The 25,024-nt window shown below is 41.1% G+C and overlaps 2 protein-coding genes across 2 annotated transcripts; both read left to right on the forward strand.

The window, feature by feature from the left end:
- Nucleotides 1-506: 506 nt before the first annotated feature.
- On the forward strand, nucleotides 507-8,846 carry LOC147247820 (lysophosphatidylserine lipase ABHD12). The gene is made up of 13 exons (XM_086181097.1): nucleotides 507-850; nucleotides 3,469-3,584; nucleotides 3,677-3,782; nucleotides 4,839-4,958; nucleotides 5,097-5,127; nucleotides 5,232-5,277; nucleotides 5,576-5,705; nucleotides 6,741-6,778; nucleotides 7,196-7,275; nucleotides 7,372-7,454; nucleotides 7,573-7,651; nucleotides 7,804-7,925; nucleotides 8,023-8,846. Exons 1-13 carry the CDS (start codon nucleotides 759-761, stop codon nucleotides 8,042-8,044), a joined length of 1,065 nt encoding a protein of 354 aa, XP_086037223.1. The 5' UTR covers nucleotides 507-758; the 3' UTR covers nucleotides 8,045-8,846.
- A 2,573-nt stretch (nucleotides 8,847-11,419) lies between these two features.
- Nucleotides 11,420-25,013, forward strand: tm9sf3 (transmembrane 9 superfamily member 3). The gene is made up of 15 exons (XM_086179598.1): nucleotides 11,420-11,619; nucleotides 12,605-12,800; nucleotides 12,896-13,018; nucleotides 15,289-15,449; nucleotides 15,596-15,673; nucleotides 16,130-16,261; nucleotides 16,434-16,600; nucleotides 18,141-18,235; nucleotides 18,366-18,496; nucleotides 19,406-19,545; nucleotides 19,818-19,886; nucleotides 19,966-20,112; nucleotides 20,249-20,332; nucleotides 20,450-20,526; nucleotides 23,316-25,013. Exons 1-15 carry the CDS (start codon nucleotides 11,524-11,526, stop codon nucleotides 23,381-23,383), a joined length of 1,764 nt encoding a protein of 587 aa, XP_086035724.1. The 5' UTR covers nucleotides 11,420-11,523; the 3' UTR covers nucleotides 23,384-25,013.
- Nucleotides 25,014-25,024: the final 11 nt, after the last annotated feature.

The following is a 25,024-nucleotide window of genomic DNA, read 5'->3' on the forward strand; positions in this document are numbered from 1 at the left end:
CGAATGTAAAAAACACATGCAAAAAAAAAACAACAACAACAACAATAAAACAGCAGTTATTTTAAAAATTGGTCACTGAAGCAGTCTAAGCTCATGGCTTGGGGCAACTGGCTTCAGTAAACCTTATTTGACCTTCCATCAACATGAGGGTGAACCGATAATAACTGGATTTTTAATTTTATTTTATTTGTCAAACTGTCTCTTGAACTTTTCATGTGAGGTTACAAAAATGCACCACTAAGACTGTGACTGAGACGTGCTGACCTGTCTCAACCAACAATTTTTATGATGGGAACAAAATAAAAACTTTGCATGTATCATTATCAGCAGAAAACATTTCTGACTGGGTATACTGAGCTGTACAAACTCTAGCTGTATCTAATTACAACCTGAAAGAGTTTCATCATTCTTCTGCAATAAATCTTTTCTTTTTTTTAATTTAAGTTCCGCTCTTCATTTTTTTAAGTACCAGTACAGAATGTTCGTATTCACCATGCATTGTCTTGCAATGGAATGTTGCAGACTGCTAGTCTGGTGCGCAGTTGTGAGTTATAGGTGGTTACACTTTAATGAAAAAGAAGCCAAACCGTGCTGCCTTCACGTCCCAGCCCCCGCCTCCCTCGCGCCTGAGCTGGACTTTAACCAAACTTTTTTTTTTCTTTTTTTTTTTCCAGAAAGCCCCTGCCAGTTAGCTACTGCTGTTTAGCCTAACCACGACGGTGGAAAACAGAAGTTGTCGGTGTTATTCTGACATTAAGATGAGGAAAAGGGTGGGCAATAAGAAAGAGTCGCCCCCCACGTCGAGGGACATTCAGGGGACAGTCAGAGTCCAGGGGAAACAGAAGACACAGTGAGTTAGCTAACATTAGCTTATCTGCTACTGTGCTCCCACAGTTCACTCATCGTTAAACAAACGTCCAGTCATTGTCTCGGCAACAATGCGTCTGTAACTCCTGATGATGAAGTCAGATCCTCCTCTTTGTCAAATGATCAGTTTCGTCGATAAGTCACTGGCAGATTAAGGTTTTTAACCTGTAATACACCTGAAGCTCATATTGAACACACGTTTTGGTGACACCGTCATGTTTCCTCATGAGAGATGTAGTTTTTGAAATACCTTCCATTTATTTTGCTAAAATATTCACGTGTGTTGTGCAAAAAAGATACATGAAATGGCTATACTATAAGTGAGTGTAAGACATGGTTGAGTTCAAGAAAATCGCTGATTTATATGTTGTTTTGCTGCTTTAAACTCTAAAGGTTTATGAATAATTTAGTAAAATAAGCGTGTCTAATGCAGACGGTGCCCAAAATTTTAACTAAAGAGTGGGTTGGTGGCCAAAAGCAAGCTTGTATTTTTGTTGTTGAAACATGGTTTTCTTCTATTTTTTTTTTAATGGAGTGTACATATTTGAAGAGCATTTTTGTCTTACAATACAAACAGCGTGAAGTTTGTTAATAGTTACTGATATAGTTTTTAAATTAATTTATAATTTCTTATTTTTTGATCTGTATTATTTATTTATTTATGAGAAATCTAACATTATGGTGGGTCAAATTAGGTCCCCAGGCCCCGCTTTGATTAGCCATGGTCTAACGAAGTTGGTTTCATCATTACACCAAAGTTTTTTATTTGATTTGATGAAGACGGTTTATTCATCCTTGAGGGGAGAACTCTACGTTTGACCCATCCTTAAGTAGTAAACACACATGCACTGAATGCACTTGCTCAAGGGCATGAAGGGAATGTTCCTTCACTCCCCCCTGTTTTTGCACGTCTTGCTGCTGGTCCTGGGGAGTAAAACCTTTCACCATGACTGTGCATTCATAAAAGTTTGAGCAATGAGATCCTGGACATTTTCTGGAGAGGATTTGGAAGAAGTAAAAGTTGTAACTCAGGGCAGATGAGCTGGCAGACTGATGGGTGTTGGAATAATGACCTCCTATATGTTTCCCTTGAGCAGTGAGGAGAAATCAGTCTTTTGCTAAGAGGGCTCTCCTGGCTGATTAGAGTGTTAATGGAGGGGGTGGGATGTATTGTCCATTAACCGGCAATAGTCTGAATAGCATCCTCTTTTGTACCGTTGCCTCCGGGGAGTCAAGACTGACTTCAGTGATAGCTTCCCTTCGTGATGAGATTTTTGAATTCTCCCACATTAATGCTGTGACCACAGACTTCTAGGACTCTTGCAGAGCAGCGTTGTCCATGTTAATGTGTACATCTGCTGCACTGCTGTCCCTGTGCTTTCATGAGCCTGCAGGTGGTGTTCTTTACCCCACAAACACAGTCGCCCACCCACACCCCCTTCATTTCTCCTTCTCTGCTCTCTGCTGATGCACATAACAATCACTCACTCATCCAAGAATTTGTGCGGCTGAAATAAATTACTGTTGCATTTGAAGATGGAAGCATCTGTGTCCCTCTGAGGAGGAGAGACATGAATAAAACTGTTTGGCAGACTGACGGTAGGGTCACTTTGGTGTCGTGACAGATGTCAGGATGTTTAAAAAAAAAAATCAATCCATGATAATAACTTGTGATTTAACAGGTACAACAGATAACAAAATGTTATTATTCTTTTTTTTTTCCACAAGCATGTGATCATCCCTTTAGCACTGGCTAATGGTTAACCATTAGCACTGGGCATAAGAGATAAATCGTAGGGTGAAGTAACTCAGTGTTATGTGCTGAGTTGCACATGAAGTTGTTAGTTATTTCACCACACAGTGCACCATCTGCTTCTAACCGTTAGCACTGGGTAAAATAGCTTAACTGCGATTCAAAAACCATTCACGAATGCAACCGCTATCTTTGATACATCTTGTATAATTACCATTTTCCAACCAGGCCAAGCAAAAATTGACAAATAGTCACACTTATTAACATGTAACAGTAATTAATGTTTTTAATAAATGGCAACTAAAATATCATATACTTGCTGTTAACCAGGGATAAAGGGAGAATTGTGCCTTGACCATAAACCAATAGGGTTTTGCACTGGAGAAAGATCTTTAGATTACTATACTAACTTGTTTTGCTCAACAGTAATGTAAACTATTTTTTTAGAATGACCTCTTCTTCCCTCGCCTGTGCATTTGGGGTCATCAAGTTTAATGTCCCAGGTAACCCCTGGAGTCTCATTTAGCCACTTGTGAGCAATCCCATTTTTTTAAAAATACGTACATCAAAGCTTTGAAATTCACAAAAGTTTTTATGGGTCAGAAAGAAAAAAAAACACAACAATAGTTTAACCACAGACCTTTCTATATCAGGAATTTAAACAAAAGAACATTGACTTTGAGATGGGGGACCTGGAGATTCACAGTGTTAACTTATTAGGACTCGATCCTGCCCAGCTCTATGCAGAAGCACCTGGAGAAATCAGCGATACAGAAGATCAAGCTCAGAGGGTCAGGGCTCAGTTTGTTTGTCTCTCTCTCTCTTTCTCTCTCTCTTTTTCCTCTCAGGTCCAAGCAGTGGCTGAAAAAAGGGTTATTTTCCCTATTTGTTATCCTCATTTTGGTGCCATTCACGTTGAGAATGCTCCCACAATTGATCCAGCACCTTGTTTACACACACCGAAGTAAGTGAATTCCTTCCCTGTGACCCTTGAAAAACATTTAAGTCGTCCATTTGCCTAAAAAAAAGTCCCCATGCATTTTTGTCTGTCTGCAGTCAGGGTGCCCTTCTTTGTTGACCTCGGCCAACCTGCTGATCTGTCCCTTAATCACACCATTAACATGTACTTAACATCAGAGGAGGGGATCTCTCTTGGCATATGGTGAGTTCAGTTCAACGTAGCTGGAGGAGGTTTTCTAGCATGGATGTGACAAGATGTATTATTAGTCCATTTCTGTGCGATGGAATTTGTACTTTGTATGTAAAAAAAGCCAAACCTCGCAGAATTTGCAGGTGGTTGCATAATTTCAAAATCCCCACCCTTTTAATCGTTGCATTTTTCATTATTGGGGGGGGGGGGCACTTCTTGAAGTGACGTCACTATTTGACACATCATCAACTGCGCTTATTCATGTGAAAGCAAAGACTAGGTTTATATGCATACCGTATTCCGGTTAATGTCGATATTCAGGTGAAGGCGATATTCCAAATCAAGTCTTTATATGTGCCACAGCTGTGGGAATATGCCCGTTCACATGTTCGTTGGTATATTTTGAATGAACTATTTGTGCGTGTGCAATAGCGCACTCAGGGAACCCGCTCCATTTCCAGTCCATTCCTAGGCAACCTTGCTAAAACTTTCGGTTCATGTAAGCTCTGTAAAACAGATTCATTATCAGAAATACAAGACATCAAAGTAAAACTAACCAACAAATATTTTCAAATGCAGCAAGCAGTGTAACATAATTATATAAACACTACCTCATGGATGTATTAGAATTGTACATCTCAACCTCTGGGCCATCATGGCAACATGTAAACACACCGCTCTTATCAGCGGCAGCCACACAGGGACATAAATCTCTATTTTTTTGGACCGGATCACAAATTTTGCCAGTTCCCACATTTTAAAGGCAAACAAATCACTTAATTTTAAAACAATTTTTAGGAAAAGCTTCACAATCAAGTATTCAAGAACCTCTCGAGTATTTTTGGCCACAGCAATCATAAAGGCTCTTGATGGAATCCTGGAGGTACTGAATATAAGGGGACACCAATCATGTAGATTTGTGAAGTGTTGTCTATGCTGATCAATCTGTAAACTTTAGAGAAGTGTATAATACACTAAAAGGGCTCAGAGAATTGGTCAGAGTCACCCCTTAATGATCTGATATTTAGCAGTGTTTCTAAGCCAGTGTATTGTTTTAAACTTTGCAAGGCACACGGTCCCTGAAAATCTGTGGAAAGAGGCACAGGGGAAGGACTGGCCTTGGTACCAGAGCACATTAGGCAATGGAAGTCCAGTTTTCATTTATCTTCACGGGAACACTGGCACCAGGTATGATAAATAATGCATTTGTATTATAGCAGGCATCTGAAGAAGCAGAGTATAAGTTCCACAAGCTGTACATACTTTTTCTGTGTGAAAACACAGCCATTTATCTACATTCGTGTTGTTCGTGACTCATTTCAACAGGGCAGCCCCTCATCGGGTGGGAGTGTCAAAAGTGAGTGATCACCCACACAAACGTATTAGTCTTGTGGAGGTCTAATACAGATATGAAAGTCTGAATAGCCATTGTGATGACGAATAAGCATTATTTGTCAACAGGTATTGAGTGCACTTGGGTACCATGTACTAGTGCCTGACTACAGAGGTTGGTGTCAAGATTTACGACTCTCTTTTAAGCATATTTTCAATTTTTCTTCTTCTTTGCCTCCCCATTGATCACAGCATCAACCCTCCTACACTGATTTGCATCCATGTGATTACTGTACAGTAATGCAGTTGTGCTTGCTGAGCTGTTTGCTGGTTCAAAGGAGACAGTTCAACTTTGGGTCAGATTAATTCAGTGCAGGTTTTCCTCTGTATGACTGCCCTCTTGTGGCAGTCAGGAGCACCTCTGTTTCCCTTTATGTGTTGGTCATCTGTGGTGATGTGAGGAACTATGGCAGGGTTCGGAGATTCCACTGGGGAGCCGACTGAAGCCGGTTTCACTACAGATGCCGTCTCCTTGTACAACTGGGTGAAAGCACGCAGCGGAAGCAGCCTGGTCGTCATCTGGGGACACTCTCTTGGCACTGGGTCAGTAAGGAAAGTTATGCAAGTGTGGAACCACTTTGAAAATGCACTGCATACTCTAAAATTGCATCCACTATTTGAAGTATGAAATAAGACCTGGTACAGTACCAGTGGAAAACATAGAAGACCGTCAGGTCGTCAATATTTGCTGAGCAGATAAGGAGCTCCACCCAAAGAAATATCATATCAATAGGAAAAGAGTGCATGCAAACAACTTCTATGCAGTACAACTTCATAGACCAGAGGAGCCTTTACTGTACAATAATAAATACTCTTACCATCATGATAAGACTATGATTGAGACAGTGTTGTGTAAACTGAGGCTGGCCAAGTGTATTTGGAAAGAAATCAGTAATGTCCGCAGTACAGTTTGTACGTTATAGAAGAGAAGAAAAAAGTCGCCAGCAAGCGACTGAAGTTGATACATGAAATTAATGAACTACGAATATCAACGTAGTTGCTACTGCCTTGGGATGTCATTGATAGTCGCCATTAGGAAAGGGCCTGTACTCTTCTCTGTACTTTGTCAGCGAGGGTGGAGCTGAGTAACCATCCGTGTGTGTGTGTGTGTGTGTGTGTGTGTATGAGTGTGCGTGGGTTTGTGTGTGCGTATGCTTAACTATAAGTATAACTTTTTTTCTTTCTGGAACTGAAAATTTGTGTTTCACAAGAACAAAATTGAACCTTGGGTTCAGTTACTCTCTATATGTATGTACACAGCAAGCCAATGGCAGTTGATTATCCTTCTTTTGTATCTGTTTACATATTTGTATTTCTAATAAGGATAAATCAAAACAGCAGTAAAGTATATTTGTTCTAAGCTAGCGGGAGAAAGAGTAGAACATCTTACACCTCTCATAAAGTGACCATCTAAATCAAATCACCGGTAAAGGGAATTGTTTTAATTATTCTCTTTTGATTTGACTTGGTACCATTACTTAATTACCACTTGTAATTAGCATTGAAACAGCTACAATCCACCTGACACCATGAGTCTTGATACGACTTGAGCTGATGGTGCTCATCTTGTCTCTTCAGAGTTGCTACTAACACTGCTGTCAAACTCATGGAGCAAGGTAGGTTTAATGCAGTACCTCACTGAAAATATTGTGGTAGTACTCACAAATAGGTGTTCAAGCTCACGGATGTGTTTTTCCTCCTGTGTTACTTCTTCGTGATATTTAGCTTGAAGCTGGCACGTTTGGTTGAACCAACATGATCGTTCACGGAGGCATCGAACGGGCAGTGTCATAGTTTGTTTATTATTAGATGACGGATGATCAGCATAGGAGTTCGTAAATGGATGTTTTTGTACAGTCTTGCTGTTGTCGGCCCTCGGACTCGAGACTCGTTTAAAGCTAAACATACATGGCTGGCTCTTCTTGATTTCTGGGGTCATGAAGAAAAATGCAGGAGTGAAAAGACATCTTTGTAAAATGTCCCCATGTTTATTTTGTCACAGTTGTAAAGTGATAATTTCCTCTGCATGTCAGATGTTGTCCTTGATGGCGTGATCCTCGAAGGAGCTTTCAATACGGCTCGGGAGCAAATTCCATTTCATCCTTTCACTTGGGTAAAATAGGCCACCTTTGGTACTTCATGTGTTCATTTCACACGAATGCTTCAACATCACAAGTAAACTTCTCTTTTATTTCCTTACTATTTTAAGTATTACTGGAAGTTTCCAGGTATGGGATACATTTTTCCAGAACCTTGGGCAGAAAACAAAGTTGTCTTTCCCACTGAGGAAAAGTAAGTTTTAAGAACAACTTACCATTTTTTTATATACATAATATTAAATTGTTGTCTGTTGTTAATGAAGTCAATTTAATGCAGTTGTTTGTTGGGGGGGGGGTTTCTAATCCTGCAGTTTGAAGAAAATAAGAAACCCCCTTCTTTTCCTCCACTCAGAGGATGATCACCTGGTTCCTGTTCAGCATGCTCAGCAGGTGTAACGCACTCTTTTTCTAATCAAAACACGCTACAACCTTCAGTGGTTTTGTATGCAAAGCTTAAAGCCATTAAATGGCTTCATTAGAGTCCTCTTCTTCTTCTTCTTCTTCTTCTTCTTCTTCTTTTTTTTTTCCATTTTCCCTCCCAGATGTATGAGGTAGCAGCCAGGACCCAGAATACAGATCGAGTCAAGTTTGTGTCCTTTGATGGTTCTCTGGGGTATCTGCACAACGGCTTGTACAGAGACCCACATCTGCCTGACATCATAAAGTGAGAAAACGTTTCACCGACAGCAATTACAGAGTTTTATATGCTGGCCGTACAAATCGGTGAAGTGTTTTATTATTGCATCATGTCTCCTCTACAGAAAGTTTGTGTCATCGTTGTAAAGTGGGACAGACGGCTACAGTAGGACAAGCCTGCCAGAGTCACCGCTTCCTTTAATGAAAGCACATTTATCTCTGCTCCAGCACACTATCTGGTATCGATTGCTTCATTTACTGATCATTTCCTTAGTTCAAAATGACTGTGAATCAATGAATGAATGAATGTCAAGAAAAATCAAAGACAGTTATGTAACACTAGTGTAATAAAATTGTGTTATTTCATCATTGGAGGTAACTTATCTGAATGATCACAGCTGAAATTAATATTTTCCATGTTAATGTGGTTTGGATTTTGATTGTGTGGCAGTAGATGCCTTTACTCCACATTGTTGTCAGGTAATAATACCCATGTGTCACTCCGGTCATCAGGCTGGTGTGCTCATTTTGGAATAATACAAGGTAATTTATTATTGTGCTGGAATCAGGAATTCTTTCAGTTCAATCACAGAACAGATATTTTATAGTTTTAAGAATCACATTTTGTGTGTCCTTGCATTTGAGTGATAATGTGTTATAAGACAGCAAACAGAACTCTTGTGACACCACATAACTTCCCTTTGTTTCATGTAATTATTTCAGCTTTTAACTTTCCCTCAGAGACTACAACATTGTTCTATAAGGGCAAAAATGAATTGAACATTACCATTTCAAATCTGCTGGTCCTGCAAAAGTAGAAAATTTAAAAAAAGAAAAAAAAGTTTATTGTGTAAAATCATCAGAAAGCTACATTTTAATTATCTTATTTTTATGTTGTTGTTGTTGTTGTTTTTTTTTACAAAATAAAGGAACTCAGAACCTCTGTTCACTTCAGATTTTCTCAAAATCAAGTCCAAGTCAATTTATTGTCATAATACAGAAAGTACAAAGAGATTACGTAAGCATAGCCATTCACAGTGCAAAATAAGGAACACGTGTGTTTTCATCTAAGCTATCATTTTTTATTTTATTATTCTTATTCTTATTGATTAATCAAAATCACAGAAAATACTATACTATATATTCTATATAGAGAATACAAACTTGACAATATTAAGACTAACAAAAAGCTAAACTGGAAACCCTGAGTAAACAATAAAATACACAGTAAATGATTTTTTCTTCCCTTTACAGAAGCAGTGAAAAAAAATCCTAAGACATTCCGTTATTCCATCCATCCATCCATCCATTTTCTTCCGCTTATTCCTATCAAGGGTCACGGGGGGTGGAGCCTATCCCAGCGGCTATGGGCGAGAAGCGGGGTTCACCCTGGACAGGTCTCCAGTCCATCACAGGGCCAACACATAGAGACAGACAACCATTCACACTCACAGTCACACCTACGGTCAATGTAGAGTATCAATTAGCCTCGTCCCCTCTTGATGTCTTTGGACTGTGGGAGGAAGCTGGAGTACCAGAGAGAACCCACACAGGAACAGGGAGAACATGCAAACTCACACAGAAAGATCCCGTGCTGGAGCCAGGACTCGAACCCAGAACCTTCTTGCTGTGAGGCCACAGTGCTGACCACTGCATTGCCGTGCCGCCGCCGTTATTTCATCTTGTTGTAATTGTTGTACAGTTGCAGACATAACTTCAATGAACCTATTAAAAGGTTCCCATGAATGATACGTTCAGCATTGAGAGGCAGAAGGACATCTTTTCAAGCCATTTACTATAACTTGCCATCTGTTTGCCTTTGTCTTATACAAGGCCATGAGATACTAACTTTGAAAAATTAATTCTAGCTTTTGTTCTGTAATAGTATCTTCAGGGCATTTCCTATTGTCTGCCTCTGAAATGGAATGCAGTCCTGAAGTGGAGGGTTACACACTCCATTTCTTGACTAACATAACATGGGATATACCTTTGGACTGGTTTTTCCACATTTTTTTTCTCCACTGACTTTGTGCATTGATTGAGTTTAATCTTTGATAAATGCATAATTCATGGGAAAGTATGTTTCACTGATTGCTCACAATTCAGTAAATACTCTGAATTTGTGAACAGTCAGGTGAGCTCCCCCATGTCACACTCAAGGTTGATTGATCTAGACAGCTTGTAAGGATTACAGCCATGGCAATTGTTTTTTCTGACCGGACTTAGATGCTGTGGAAAAGGAAAAAAAAAAAAGTTTAACTAACTTATATGAGCAGCTTACTGCAGTAACTTCTGGCTCTGATCAAACTGCATCCATCATGTCAGTCAATTTCAGTAATTCCAGTTAGCTGGTCGTCTGACTTGTTTGCTTGCTATCTCATAACTCCTGGGCTCTGACATACTGTGCATCATTTTTCATTTTGAGGTTGAAGAATTTAAACCAGTTTAATCATCAGTGGGAACCTGTTTATCCTTCCTGCTGTTGGCTGAACAACACAATTGACTATGTGTCACGTAGCTCATTGAAAGGCCCCCAGGTCATTTTATGTGGAAAATCAAACAATCCAGCATGTTCAGAATCAGAACTGTGAAGAATCATACTTTGTGCTATCTACTCATTGTTGAATTATAGACCTCTGTATATATGATATGCTGTTGAAAAATACTATAAGTAGGTAACTGAAACTATAATTTTTAAATATTACAAACAATTGATTTTTATAAACTGAAATTCCATTGAATATAGTGTGTAGACAAACTGTAAGGAAATTATATTTTTTATTGCTCCGCTGAATATATATGTTCTGATTTTGAAATGACCCACCAAATACCCAGTCACAACTTTATCTCAAGAAGTTACCTTTTTATTGAAATAAAAAGGTGTATAACATTACATGCCCTTTCTTGAACTGAAAAAGGAAAACGTAATGAAATAGAGACTGCACTTTTCAGCAGGTTTTTCCACATTTTTGCTTCATGTATTATGCATATTGATGATGCATATGATGGTCACTGATTTAAAAATTTTGTGGCTTAGAGAAAAGATCTGACTTAGTTGAATTTTTTTTTTAAAGAACACAGTTAAAGTATACTACTATTTCTTGATAATTTTACTTTTAGGCTGGAAGTCAGTTTTTGTCTCATTCTCATGAGAGCATACAGACTGCAATGGGAATAGTATTTGAGACTAATGTGTGCGCCTGTGCACATTTCAATTCAATAAAAGTGAGATATTTTTATGACAAGTTGGGCCTATTTGCAGGCTTGTTCCGACAGTGAATAGGCGTGATTGCAGAGTGTCATTATCATGTTTCATGCACCAGATTCGTCTGAGAAGCTCCGGTCCTGGCAGTCGGATGACGTGGCTGAAGGTTGCGGACGATGCGCCCACAGGGTTGCTTTATTCACTGTTTTATCCACCGCTTTCCAATACGATTGGACGCTGTATACCACGTGACATTCCTAAGCCAATCCTAACTGTGTGCGTTGAGCGCTCGTGAAGCACTTACGCCATATGCGTACGAGAGCATCCCTAAAATTTGCCTCTGTCATACAACCAGGAAGAAGGTGGGATAGCCCTACTAAGCTAACATCCCCGATCTTTCTCCACACTTTCTCAGAAAATAATGGGGTCTCCCAGGTGGAGGGTGGCGGCGGTGGCGGCGTTTCTCATCATTTTGGGCTTTTTATTACCTGTCGAGGCAGACGAACATGAACACACGGTAAGACAGCGTTTTGAGAGGCCGAATGAAAAGGGGGAGCCTTGAAAATAATGGACGTTTGTGCTCTGTGCAACCTGCTAACCGTAGCCGCGACAGCTAGCTGCTCAGAAGAAAACAGAATCGCGTAATGTCAGCACACACGACTGAGACTGCCGTGTTCTTTACTAACGCATAGCATGCTACCAACCAGACAGGCAGTCAATTAGCTAGCTACATGTCAGCACTTATCGGCCTAAGTGCTTATGCCCAGCGATTGCTTGCTAGCTTGTTAGCATGTCTTCTTCAACAAGCCCTCCCTGGGCACCGGCCGGCGGAAACTACTCAACTTAGACTAGCCAGTAGCACTAACCAAAAACCTCGACTTAATGGATGCTATTGTACCATTTTGAAGAGTCTAACGTCAAGAAGTCACGGCTACGGTGGTTGTTTTATACAGGAAGAGCAGGTTTTTAATATCAGGGCCCGTCGACATTCCTTACCTTTTCCACTTGTGTCAAAGCAAAATGTATTAGTTACAAGCCTTATACTAGTTAATAAACCGTATTCTGTTCTATTCTATTCTCGGCGCCAAAAACTTAAGCTATATGATGTGAAAACGCTTTAAATTAACTTCGTGCAGTTGGATACAGCATCGCAGTTGACCTCCCTGACTGTTTGAAAACTTTGTCAACGCATTTCTCCATAAACTCTGTACTCGTTGCATTGATAAATATGCGGCATATTCGAGTGTTTTTAAGTTGAAATGTGATAGAGCTCCTAATGCTAGTTTCAGTGGGAAATTTACTTTTACCACGGCTGCTCTCAAGCATAGTGTCTGAATCAAACGCTTCTGTCGATAACTGTTTCCTGTTTGAGTTTTTACGTGCACAATGATTTTTGTGTGTGTAGTTGATATTTTCTTTTGTATTACAAAAGCAGAACGACAAGTAAGACCGGTGTAACATTCCTGTACTTCAAAGTAAGAGCCCTTTTCCTCTCTCTCCAGTACATTGATAAGGAGGAGGTAGTTTTATGGATGAACACAGTGGGGCCTTACCACAACCGACAGGAAACATACAAGTATTTCTCTTTGCCCTTCTGTGTGGGCTCCAAGAAGACCATCAGTCACTACCATGAAACTCTTGGAGAGGCTCTGCAGGGAGTTGAGTTGGAGTTCAGTGGCCTGGACATAAAGTTTAAAGGTATTCAGATTCTTGTTCATTTGTTTCTGATGCACTGATGTATTACTTTTCCCATGCTTGTATCTCACAAGATGATGCATTTCTCACTTCTGTAGAGGAAGTCATGCAGACGACGTACTGTGAAATTGACCTGGACAAAGCAAAACGGGATGCCTTTGTCTATGCTATTAAGAATCACTACTGGTACCAAATGTACATAGATGACCTGCCCATCTGGGGTGAGTAATAATGCTTTTTCTTTTCAACAGTAGAAATAGTGGCATCCAGGCCTTGTGTTCTTGTAAGAGAGGAGGTGCTGTGTTTTCTGGCTCTCCCTTACATATCAATCTTGTTTGGCAGTTTTAATCATTGCATTTCTTAAGTCCTTCACATTTATTTCAGTAACTGAGGGCTGTATTATTGTTCACATTTTGCTCATTGTTCAATTTAATATCAGAGAAGTTGAGCCTGTTCTTACCGATGTGTGAGCCTGCTTGGTCTTCTTTCATCATCCTGCCATTGGCTTTTCATAGTTACATGAAAGCTCGTCAGGCTACTTTGTGTTTGATCAAAAGTCAGCAGGGGTTTTTTTTGTTCAGATTTGCAACAGTGAGGCATTAAAACAGATAAGATTATGCCATGTAATACCATTATTAAGTTGTTGGTCACTGAAATAACTGCGGAAATACACCGGGTCAGTTTCATATATATGTCAAAATATAAATCTGGGACACACTGTGAGGTCCTTTTGTTATGTCAGAAACGTTCAGTATGCTATAACACTGGCACAACATGCCAAACTTAACCCTGACTTTTGTGATGTGGCACTGCTGGCATGTTGCGCTATCCTGTGCTAAAAGGACCTGAAGGAGTCACTGTCAGTCTCTTCATAACTCTGGTTCACTTGTTAACAATGTTGCCACTCCCACAGCTGCAAACGCAACTACATAAGCTGGTATAGTGAGTTTTGGGTGGAGCGTTGCCTTTAACACCGAGGATTATGATTCAATATAGACTTTGACCTCATGTCCGGCTTGTGTGTATAAACTATAAAGGTACAATGAAGGTGCTGTGTCTGGGACAGTGACTTGTTAGGTTAGGCTCATGCACCCAAGCTCTGACTGTTTGGTTATTTTCTTATCTTGAAACTCACTGTGCATCTGTGTGGTATTTTGTGACTGTTGCTCAGGATGGAGGTTAATTTGAACAAAGAGGTATAACATAGATGTCACATAACCACACATGCAAAGACACTTTGGTTGATTTACCTGCAGATAGAGCATGATCACAGCCGAAAATGTTCCCAACTAACAGCACAATAATGGTAGATTTTCTGATGTAATTCTTTGTTCCTTACAGATGGTGTTATCTGAGCTTGTTGCTTGGTACTTAGTACTATATAAATATGCATGCATGTAGTTTTGCAAAAGATGAACAAATCCGTCCAGAAAATGAAACCAAAGAGCTTTAGTCTAATCATCAAGTTTGATAAAACTACAGCCTTGATACTGGATGTGCATCAGATTTATTGGTGGGATTTTACCATGAAATATTGATGCATTGCTGATGTTTTGCTTGTTCCATCCACTACTGTTACATATGAATCAGTTCTGCTTCAGTGCTCTAAAACAGTAGTTAATCAGTGGAAGCACAGCACAACTTTTTCTGTAGGCTTAGGCCACTGTATTAGTGTGGTAAAGAATAATTGATTTCCTGTACGTGATAGTAATCAGCTAACTGCAAAGTAGCAAGATTCTCTTTTAGGGCTAATTAATGAACATATAAGTGCAGGGATTGCTTTCCCTTGATAGTGATCATCTAGGACCAGTTCTGGTATTGGTTTCTGAACAGCTGTTGTACATGTTGACACACCCTCTGTCCCTTCTACTACAAAATGGCAGGTGCCAACAGAGACACCCACACACTCAGTGCACCTAAAACCAGTTATGATGAGCTTGTCTGTGTGGTTGTGGTCAAAAGAGGACCATTTAGCTCAAACTAGACTCGGTGCACCCAGGGTTGGTGTAGCTGTATATTCACATGTCAGAAACAGTGCGATATTCACTGAAAAGCGAACAGCACACCCTCCAGTTTCATGGAAAGCTGTCTCACGAGTTGTACTCAAGCCCAAAGGTAATATACGGTACCCTAATATTAAGTTGCTACTCCCTAGCAGTTACCATATTAAATGTGTCATATGCCATGCGACCAAATTATTCATTTGTTTATTGACCCTAGAAGAAGAAGCAAGTGATTGAAGCTTGATTCAGATGGTACTAATCGAGTCAGTCGTTGTTTCCAGTGGTCTGCTGGGACAAACCTGTCAATAAGTGAACCTCTGAATAAAGAGAAAAACAAGTAATCCTGTGAACACCCAGTTTTGCAAGTGGCCTTTATTTTCAATAGCTGCCTATTTACATTTGTCTTTACACCTTTGTGTGTGTGTGTGTGTGTGTGTCCATTTCTTTAAGGACTAGCTCTCCTGTTCAATGCATGTCATATTTTCTAGGTATTGTTGGTGAGGCAGATGACAATGGTGAAGATCATTACCTGTGGACGTACAAGAAACTGGAGATTGGTTTCAATGGCAACAGAATTGTTGATGTGAATCTGACCAGCGAAGGCAAAGTCAGACTGGTACCCAACACAAGGATTGCCATGTCTTACTCTGTGAGTATTGGACCATCCACTCAGTGGCCTTTTTACTGTATTTTTTAACCATAACAATGACTTTCTGTTTGTAATATGGGTCACGTAAACATGTTATGGTTTGTAAAAATTCAAGAATCCATCTGAATAATCCTCCCCTATCACAGGTGAAGTGGAAAAAGTCAGATGTGAAGTTTGAAGACCGATTCGACAAGTACCTCGACCCATCCTTCTTTCAGCACAGGGTGAGTGGAAGTCCGGTTCTCATCGTGCCAGCCAAGAAAGCTGCTTCCTTTATAACCTTTCAGAAGGCAAGTTGAGCCTCGAACCAGGTTGCAATTGACCAACTGAGAAGTACTGGTAACCACTGGCTGACACTACCTGCACCTGCGGCTGTTGCAGGAATCCAGCTGAGCTAGTTCTTAAAGGAAGTTTAATCCAGCTCCTCCAGCCAGCTGGTTTAAAAGCTTCCCTTCTGCCTTGAGTTGCAGTGTGAAGCTGACTGAGTGTTTACGAGGCCGAAACGCCAAATAACCTGAATAATGCATTTGCACACAGTAACAGACCTGGAGATTTACATTAGTCATTGAGTTAAAAAGCTGCATTGCTTTTTGAAATAAGAAATCCTTTAATGGGCATGTTTTTACAAAACAAAACAAAACAAAAAAAACCTTTTGATCTTTTAACACGTTTTTCTTCAGATTCACTGGTTCTCCATATTCAACTCCTTCATGATGGTCATTTTCCTGGTGGGTTTGGTGTCCATGATCTTGATGAGAACACTAAGAAAGGATTACGCCCGTTACAGCAAAGAGGAAGAAATGGATGACATGGTTAGTTCCTAAAAATGTCTTTGTGGCTTGTTTTTCACAATGACACTTTTACTGAGTTTTTTTTTTTTCTTTTTTTCTTTGGTGTGTTGGTAAATGATGGATTTCGCCATCTCACCTGCAGAGTTGATTGATTTACTCAAATGTTTTCCACTCCGGGATTTTGTGCCAACAGGACCGAGACCTGGGAGATGAATACGGCTGGAAGCAGGTCCATGGTGATGTCTTTCGGCCGTCGAGCCATCCACTGATCTTCTCCTCCCTCATCGGCTCCGGCTGTCAGATCTTCTCCGTCTCCCTCATTGTCATCATAGTTGCGATGGTTGAGGACCTCTACACGGAGTAAGTACTTAGCATGTAAATTTTCACACTTGGCCTCAAGCTGGTAAAACTCAGATGTGAGTGGAACAAATCTGTAATTGCTCTTTATTTATGAGCAAAAGACAACATTCAGGTAACTATTAGATAAATAGTGTGCTATAATACCTATATTTTGGTTATGAACTGTCAAGGCTAACTTAGTTTTTATGAATTTAAAGAAAAACTTTTTATAATTTCAGACATGTGGCTCTTTACATGACTCTGGTCATTATTCACCTGGTCACCTGAATGTAAAAGGCACAAGGTGAATCTGACAGGATCAGTCTGTTTGCGCTGTAACAATCCTCACTCTCGTATCATTGCTTTGTTCCTCGAGGAGTGACGGTGAGTTACCGTATCATGAGGAGCTGCTGTTCTACGCAGATATCTGATTCTGTAGCAGCTCGCTTACCTCACAGGGAACCCAATTTTTGCTGCTTGTGTCTGTGATGCCATTCTTTCAGTCACCATATTAAAGTTGACCGAGTAGCTAGTGCTGGAACAAATATCCACTTTCACCCTCATCTCACGCTGAGAGAGGCATCGACTTGTTTCTGGGGAAAGGTGTGGACACGCCAACTTCTTGGGAATATGCTGCTCCCTATTGAGTTGGTGCGTGAAACTGAAGGTTGTTCAGATAATCGTCAAAGTTTGAAGTTAATTCAAACATTATCGGTTTCGAAGATCGAACTTTGCAGACTCACTTGATGTTTCAGTAAACTCTTAGAACACGGCACAAACCTGAACACGATGCCACTGGATTCATGTAACGGCTTTTGCAACACAAGGTGAAATCAGAGCGAAAAGGAGCTGTATCACGCTGAAGTGTTTGCACGCTTCTGTTAAGACATCCAATACGTGTTTTTTCCTAAATGGTTTTTGCCTTCTTAAATGTGACGAGGGTTGTGCGTAGCATTCGCTAGGAACAAAATTTAAAATTGCGAGACACTACGAATTTAGAATCAGACGTATTGTTGGTGCAACTTTCCTGACTGAGTGTGGTGATTTACTGCAACAACTAAAAAAGCCCCGTCTTCAGCCAACAAAACCAAACATTTGTTTTATGACTAGAATAGCGAGTGCTGCTACTAATCATGGCTGACATCGTAGGAGAGGATGAGGAGGATTACTTTTTCGCAGAGAAAGGTAGCCATCTATCTTGTCTGGCTCATAGGGGAATGGCACATCAGCTCATTTCCCAAAAAGTTGGTGTGTTCCTTTAAGAAATTTGGGGCAGAATGGACAGAAACGTGGAATGAAGGGGATGAGCTTCCCACCTCTTTCCTTTTTTTTTTTTTTTTTTTTTTTTTTTATAGAGTAAGAGTACTAGTGACATGTATAAAAGCCATTCTATTCTTTGAGATATTTTTGGTTGGACAGGCTTTCAATTGAAATGTCACTTCAAAATACACGATTAGATTTGTGTGTAGATATGAAATGCTTGTCTCTGAGGGAAGAAATCTCAAACACAGGGAGACACAAACATCACAGGGATCGACTCTTATCATGTATTTTTCTGCAGGAGAGGATCCATGCTGAGCACCGCCATCTTTGTGTACGCAGCCACCTCCCCTGTCAATGGCTACTTTGGGGGAAGCTTGTACGCAAAACAAGGAGGTAATAATAATAATAACAACAACACTAACAATTATAATAGTAAAATACTCCACACTGTATATCCCATCTGATGCCTTTTCTGTTAATTTGCTAATTGTTTGAAACCACCTTGTTGTTTTGAATAACATAGGCAGAAGATGGATTAAGCAAATGTTCATCGGGGCTTTCATGATCCCAGCCATGGTGTGCGGGACCGCCTTCTTCATCAACTTCATCGCTATCTACTACCACGCCTCCAGAGCCATCCCCTTCGGCACCATGGTGGGTTTGACACAGCAACACATTCTGTAAACATATGGGTGCATCTCAGTATGAAGTGAATATATTTGTTTTTGGCTTCAGTCAACTGTCGGCGTTCGTTGCATTATTTCTCCCTCCGCTTGACACCCGCTGCTCAGTCACTCAAACAAGACGAGCGCTCTCGCCACCCTTTCCTGTTTCCTCTATTTGTTTTCTCAAGAGTTGCCAGTCAGTGAAGAAATTGAAATAACACCACCAGATGTTATTAAAATACAAGTGCGGATCAAGTTCAGATTTTCTAAGAGACAAGGTGTTGCTGCAAAACATGTATTCACAACATGGCGAACAGCAGTGAGACGCAGTGCAGCTGATCTGGGAGAGGGAGCAGCAACACCTGCAGCTTCAGTGCTCATCTGGACAGTCAAATTCTCTCAGCAAAACACTCCTCAGATCAAACAGGTGATGTCAGCTGAGGAAATGTGTTACAAATTTTGCGAGATTGTTTAGACAATCCAGCATCTACAAATCCCTGATGAGAGCACCACTCTCCCTCGCCCTGTCATTACTGCATTGATCAGCTGTTCCTCCAGCAACAAATAGTCCAAAAAATGATTCTCTTCATTCTATTATATTATTGTTACAATGCTAACATGGTTGTATTGATTATATTGTGTCACAGATTTTGACGTGTGTTCATTCCTCATGTCCTCTGACTTGTAGACAGCAGGTCTGTAGATGGTAGTCAGTCTTTAAAATTGAAGTATTCGTAATGTGTCCCACTCTGTCAGCAGTGAGGGCACCTAAGGTCAGCTGTTTATTTGTGGGTGACCCAGGACTTCTACAAACTCTTAGCAAACATTTAGCAACATCTCTCTGGATGATGACCAGACCCTGAGTAAAGCTTGTTCTTCTTTCTTCGTCTCTCTGCAGGTTGCCGTTTGCTGTATCTGCTTCTTTGTCATTCTGCCACTAAACCTTGTGGGGACAATTTTGGGAAGAAATCTGTCTGGGCAGCCGAACTTCCCCTGCCGGGTGAACGCCGTGCCACGACCAATCCCTGAGAAGAAATGGTAGGTGTGGTTTGACACTGGCATACCAGACTTTCTTAAGTCAGTCAGGGATACATCAGATCTGAAGGACAAACTGGTTCATCCATCTCTGTTTGGAAAATGAAAAATTGCTAAGCAATTAAGCTGAAGTGTTAAAATTTACAGGATTCTGCCAAGCACTGTGGCCAGTTGCCAAGGAGATGAGAATAGTTGATGCGACTGTCAGATCTGCCTTTCCTTTTTTTATGTCCAACATAATAAACTTGCATGTCTACCCCGGGAAAATCTTTCAGGTTCATGGAGCCAGCTGTCATTGTCTGTCTTGGAGGAATCCTTCCATTCGGCTCCATTTTTATTGAAATGTAAGTCCATGCAGCGACACCAAGGTGTTTGTAGGTTCATCACTCAAGAAGCTGACAGGTTTCTCTCCTCATCCTCCAGGTACTTCATCTTCACATCCTTCTGGGCCTACAAGATCTACTACGTCTATGGCTTCATGATGCTCGTCCTGGTAATTCTTTGCATCGTGACTGTGTGTGTGACCATCGTGTGCACGTACTTCCTGCTCAACGCTGAGGACTACAGATGGTCAGTGCACTAGTATTTTAACATTTGTGCATTTTAGTCTGATGTGACGTCCATCGTGTCCCCATGAACCTGCAGAAAATTAATGATGTTTCACTCCCAAGGGATGATCAGCTCCGTTTTAATTTACCTCTTCCAGGCAATGGACCAGCTTCCTGTCTGCTGCATCCACGGCTGTTTACGTTTACATGTACTCCTTTTACTACTACTTCTTCAAAACTAAGTGAGTCGTAGTCTCTTAACTGCATCATGTGAAAGGCATTTCAAATGTAGAAAAGAAACAGCTACTTTCCCCTTCCAAATGAAGTGCAGCTCGTGTGTTTCCTGCGGTGTATTTTAGGATGTACGGGCTGTTCCAGACGTCCTTCTACTTCGGCTACATGGCTGTGTTCAGCACTGCCCTAGGAATCATGTGTGGTGAGTTCGCCATCTTGTTGTTACATCATGTTGGAATACAAATCCTCCTGACTCTCCAATAAATGTTATAAACTCAGCCATCAGGCATAACAGCGATTGTTGAAGGATCAGAGATGAAGTACAACTACATCAAATTTTTAGACACAATATCAGGCTCTTCATATTCTTCTCGTTAACCCTCTTCTTTGAGATTTGAGGGCTGAGTCAGCTTCACCAAACTCTCCTAACTGCACATCTGTTGCTTGTTTACAAGATGCCGAGTAGAATAATGGACGACTGTTCCGCACCGCAAAAAAAGCAACCTGGAGGCAGATTTGCACCTCTGCATTAAATCAATTCACCAGGTTTCCATCCAAATGCATTTATAATTTTAACTAAATTTCAACAAATGCTGAGTGTTTCCTTTACAGTTGAGCACATATTGAGTGTTGGTTCTTCATGGTAAGTGCTCGTTTCCCCATGTACTGGTGAGGCAGAAGAGGGTCCAGAGTGCCAGTAAACTGTAAAAGAACACAAACTCCTATGGGGGAGAAGAGTACAACGGTATTGATTTGAAATCTTGTTCCTGCAAGAGCTGTGGCAGCAGCCCTGATGACCATGAGCCCTGATGACCATGAGCCCTGGTGACCATGAGCCCTGGTGACCATGAGCCCCTGGTGACCATGAGCCCCTGGTGACCATGAGCCCTGGTGACCATGAGCCCTGGTGACCATGAGCCCTGGTGACCATGAGCCCTGGTGACCATGAGCCCTGGTGACCATGAGCCCTGGCCATGGCATGATTGAAGTCCATCATTTATTAGCATTTTATTTATTCACACTTTTCTGTTATTCACCAGAGCATTTAGAGATTTATTTTAGTGTTTCGGTGTTTCCTCGTTGTCACGTTTCTTCACCATGTGTTCCGATGTCTGTGCTCTTTCCTGCTTTGTCATCATTTCAGTAAATCTAACTGCCTCCATCATGTTTGGCCCAAAACATCCAGTTTCAGTCGCCGTTGTTTGAAGTGTGCATAGAAAGTCAGACTGGCTTTCAAACCTGAAGCTGTAAACACAGGCATTGGTGACAGCTGGCGTGGACTCCTAGTTGAGCTGATGCACAACTGTAAATCAGCCATGAAAGAAAGGAGGAGTATCACACCACAGAGTGCTGCTGTCAGACGTCAGCTGACAAAGATCATAAATTCATGAAAATGCATCACTATATAGGTGCCCAAAACACAAGATGCAATTTTCTTCTGCGAGACCTCTGTCAAGCAAAACAATAACAAAAGATATTGTTTTGTGATGTTATGAAGTAGCATGGGATCATGGGAATTGCAGTCAGTTTCTCCTGATTAGGATTCCGGAGTGTTGATAGTTGAGGAGGTGTTTATTGCAACTTTTCCTCCCCAACACTAACACCAAGTTAATTAAAACACCAAATAAGTGCATTCCTGACAGCTTCTGGCAAACATCTAGGACACTGACGCAAGCTGGATGTGACCAAACGATTCCCTTCACTCAAGTGATGGATTTCTGTTCGCTGACAGTTGTTGGAAATATTCAGGATCATCTCCTGTCTGATGATAAAACGTGCCAGAACTGTTGAAAACCCAGTGGAAACCCAGATTTTTGGGCTGGGGGTAATCTGCAATCGGCATGCATCAGTAATGGATTATTAATGGATTTCAGGTTCTCACAATTGTTATCAAATTGTGAGAAGCCTGAATCGTCCCACCTGAAGGTGAGAGTCGGTGTTGGGGTGTAAAACAGTAATCTGCCACGCAAGAACCTGACTTGCTGCTGTCGGTGCTGCAGGACCAAAATATTCTAATTAGGGCTGTCAAACGATTGATGAATGAAATAACAGACATGTTTTGAAGTTAATCAACGTGAATTGCATGTATTACTTCCTAAGGACTCTAATCCAACTTGTTCAGTGACTGCTAACTGCTGCTTGCTGTACTGGCTCAGCAGCCCCCGTGTGAACACAGCCAGACCGGGACTAAACACAGCCTCTGAGCCAGGGACAGGGGCTCCAGCACCGTTCTGGTTTGTGGGTAGCTGCTGGTAGACAGGTAGCTAGGTTAGCTGTGCTACTATTAGCTGACTAGGCTAAGGCTGGGTCATGAGGCGAAAAATCAAATATCAATTTTTGTTTTTGCCGATGGGCATGGTGACAAATGACTGTTGTATTGGTGGTTTCAATGTGAACACAGTGACAATACTGATTCATAATCATCAGTCATGTGGCTACTCATGGCAGAGCTCAGACGGTCTGGGCAAGTGATTCTAAAGAATAACATCCGGCTTAGATTCTGTGTTTTCACTAGACCACCGACTGAGCGTGCCCAGTGATGCATGTGGTCCTCTTGTAGCAAAGGTGTATTGTGGCCCTCCAGTGGTTGCTCGCAGCACTCCATTTACAAGCTAAATCCTCTCATAGAGACGAGGGGTCAGTGATTAGTTCCTCCATGTCAGTCTCTGTCTCTAATTAAAAGTAATTGGCTTGTCAACCCTAATTCCAGTTAAACATGTTAAAGAAATAGAGACAATCACTTTAACGTGGGGAAAAGTTTGACCCTCTTTATTTCTGGGACATGTTTAAATGCATTACTTTTTGATAGCTTGAACAGGTGCACTAGAGCCCGCCTCCTTCCCTTCACCTCAGCTCTTTCATCATCGCAGCCATCGTCTGTTCTTCACCTGCGTCTGGCTTCATTGAAGTCAGACATGAAGCGTGTGCTTCCCATCCTGTCCTGTGATGGATTTATTTCCATGTCCAGCTAAGAGGATCTCTGTTTTCCAGGTGCCGTTGGATACATGGGAACAAGTGCCTTCGTGAGGAAGATCTACACAAATGTGAAAATAGACTAAGAAGCAGAGCAGCATCACAGGGATATTAACGGATTTGCCTCCACGTATCCTGGAAGACGGCAGGCACAAGTCATTCTTTATTACTTTTCTTTCTTGCAAAGAGATTGTGAGAATCTCACTTTGTACAATGTAGTTTTCCATTTTCTGAATGAATTTCAACGCTGCAACACAAAGTGAACAAGAGCAAATGTGCAGAAGAGATCTCAAACCCACGGTTCTGTTTTTATCAGTTGCTTTCAAACGAAACGTTGGGGGCAACGCGGCTTCTCGTTACCAACCCTGCCCCACCTGAGACCAGAGAACATAAATGTTTATTGATGGAACAGTGTAGCTCTCTTCAGTGAAGAGGCCCAAGTGTATTGAAAGCCTTTGTTGGATTGTGTCAGAATATTGGAGTTGGGTTTGTGCCCGTGTTCTGACTTGATTTCTATTTTGTATTCTTGAAGTCACTTCAAATAACCTTCGTACACGGTAGTTTGTTCAGATTTAGTTCAACTGCGAAAAAGATTCTATAAGACCTGTTGTCACTTTGTCCCCCCCACCCCGCCCCCCTGTCGTTTTTGAGGATTCTGAATTCCCTGTTACAGTAGCAAAATCCATCCAGGTGAGATGTTTTAGTCCTGCTGTGGTTTGCTGTACAGACGAGAGCAGAGGCTCGGATCAGCAGCTGAGGTACAGTAACAACAGACTTTTAAATGGACGTTTGGTGTGACCCCATTTCCCCGCTTAGTCTTCTGTTTTCTTAATGTTTGGGTTTGAATGAAGTCTACATGTAAAGATAATATATGTATGGGGGAGTGTATATAACCTGAATAATGTACCTTTAGATGTAGATCCCAAATGTATTTTCGTTGTACAGATTTACTACAGGGTGTTGTTTCTTTTGTGTTTTTTTTTTTTTTTTTTTTTTAATGAATCAGTTGAAAACAAACGGAGGTCTGTTGAGTTCTTGTCTTTGTTTGGTGCTTGGGCTGGGGGCTGCTGGCACTGCTTCATCTTGCCTGAAATTGCATGAAGTGTTCACCAAACCATCTTCTCATCTCGTCAGTCAGCGCTGTCAGGTTCCCCTCAGTCTCCAAATGTAAAGGTACATTGCGGTGACTGGTTGGGCTTCTTATGGACATGTTAGATTTCAGATTAAAGCTTTAAAAACAACAACAACAAAAAAAGGCTCTACATCTTCTGGTAAGCCACCCAAACCCCCCACTCCCCACCCCCCATCCCACTCCCACACATGCACAGTTTCCGTTGCCTAACCTGAAACATCGTTTGTGAATGTCCGCAGGAATGAGAGCGTCTCTTTGTTTCTGCAAACATACTGTACAAAGTGAAGTTTATGTACACTTAAATAGATGTTTTCATAACCACACACAGTGCTGCGGAGTATTTCCGACACTTCTCCCCCCCATTTTGTGTAAATACAGTATGTACCCTACTTGTATGAGACGTGGCAATGCCTTTTTCTTTTTCCCACCTTCATTTCCAGTTCTTTCCCATTGAAATTGATTTTGGCACCTCATGTTGTGTACCAATGTCTGATTGGACATTTTGAACCTGCATATTAACTTGCTGTAAAAAGAGAAAATAAACATGTTTATGTACAGGGGTTATTAAGTGTGGTCTTGCATTTGCCTGAATTTG

Source organism: Aulostomus chinensis, chromosome 16, assembly GCF_037954235.1.
Source record: "Aulostomus chinensis isolate RoL2024-O1b breed Wild chromosome 16, RoL_Achi_v1.0, whole genome shotgun sequence".
In the NCBI taxonomy this organism is placed as follows: domain Eukaryota; kingdom Metazoa; phylum Chordata; class Actinopteri; order Syngnathiformes; family Aulostomidae; genus Aulostomus; species Aulostomus chinensis.

Bases quoted from the DNA above. Each gene is read 5' to 3' on its own strand.
- LOC147247820 (XM_086181097.1), top strand. From the start codon at position 759: ATGAGGAAAAGGGTGGGCAATAAGAAAGAGTCGCCCCCCACGTCGAGG. The intron at 7,276-7,371 runs GTAAAATAGGCC...TACTATTTTAAG, and splicing joins CATTTCATCCTTTCACTTGG to TATTACTGGAAGTTTCCAGG. The intron at 7,652-7,803 runs GTGTAACGCACT...TTTCCCTCCCAG, and splicing joins CTGTTCAGCATGCTCAGCAG to ATGTATGAGGTAGCAGCCAG.
- tm9sf3 (XM_086179598.1), top strand. From the start codon at position 11,524: ATGGGGTCTCCCAGGTGGAGGGTGGCGGCGGTGGCGGCGTTTCTCATC. The intron at 12,801-12,895 runs GTATTCAGATTC...TCACTTCTGTAG, and splicing joins CCTGGACATAAAGTTTAAAG to AGGAAGTCATGCAGACGACG. The intron at 18,236-18,365 runs GTAATAATAATA...TGAATAACATAG, and splicing joins CTTGTACGCAAAACAAGGAG to GCAGAAGATGGATTAAGCAA.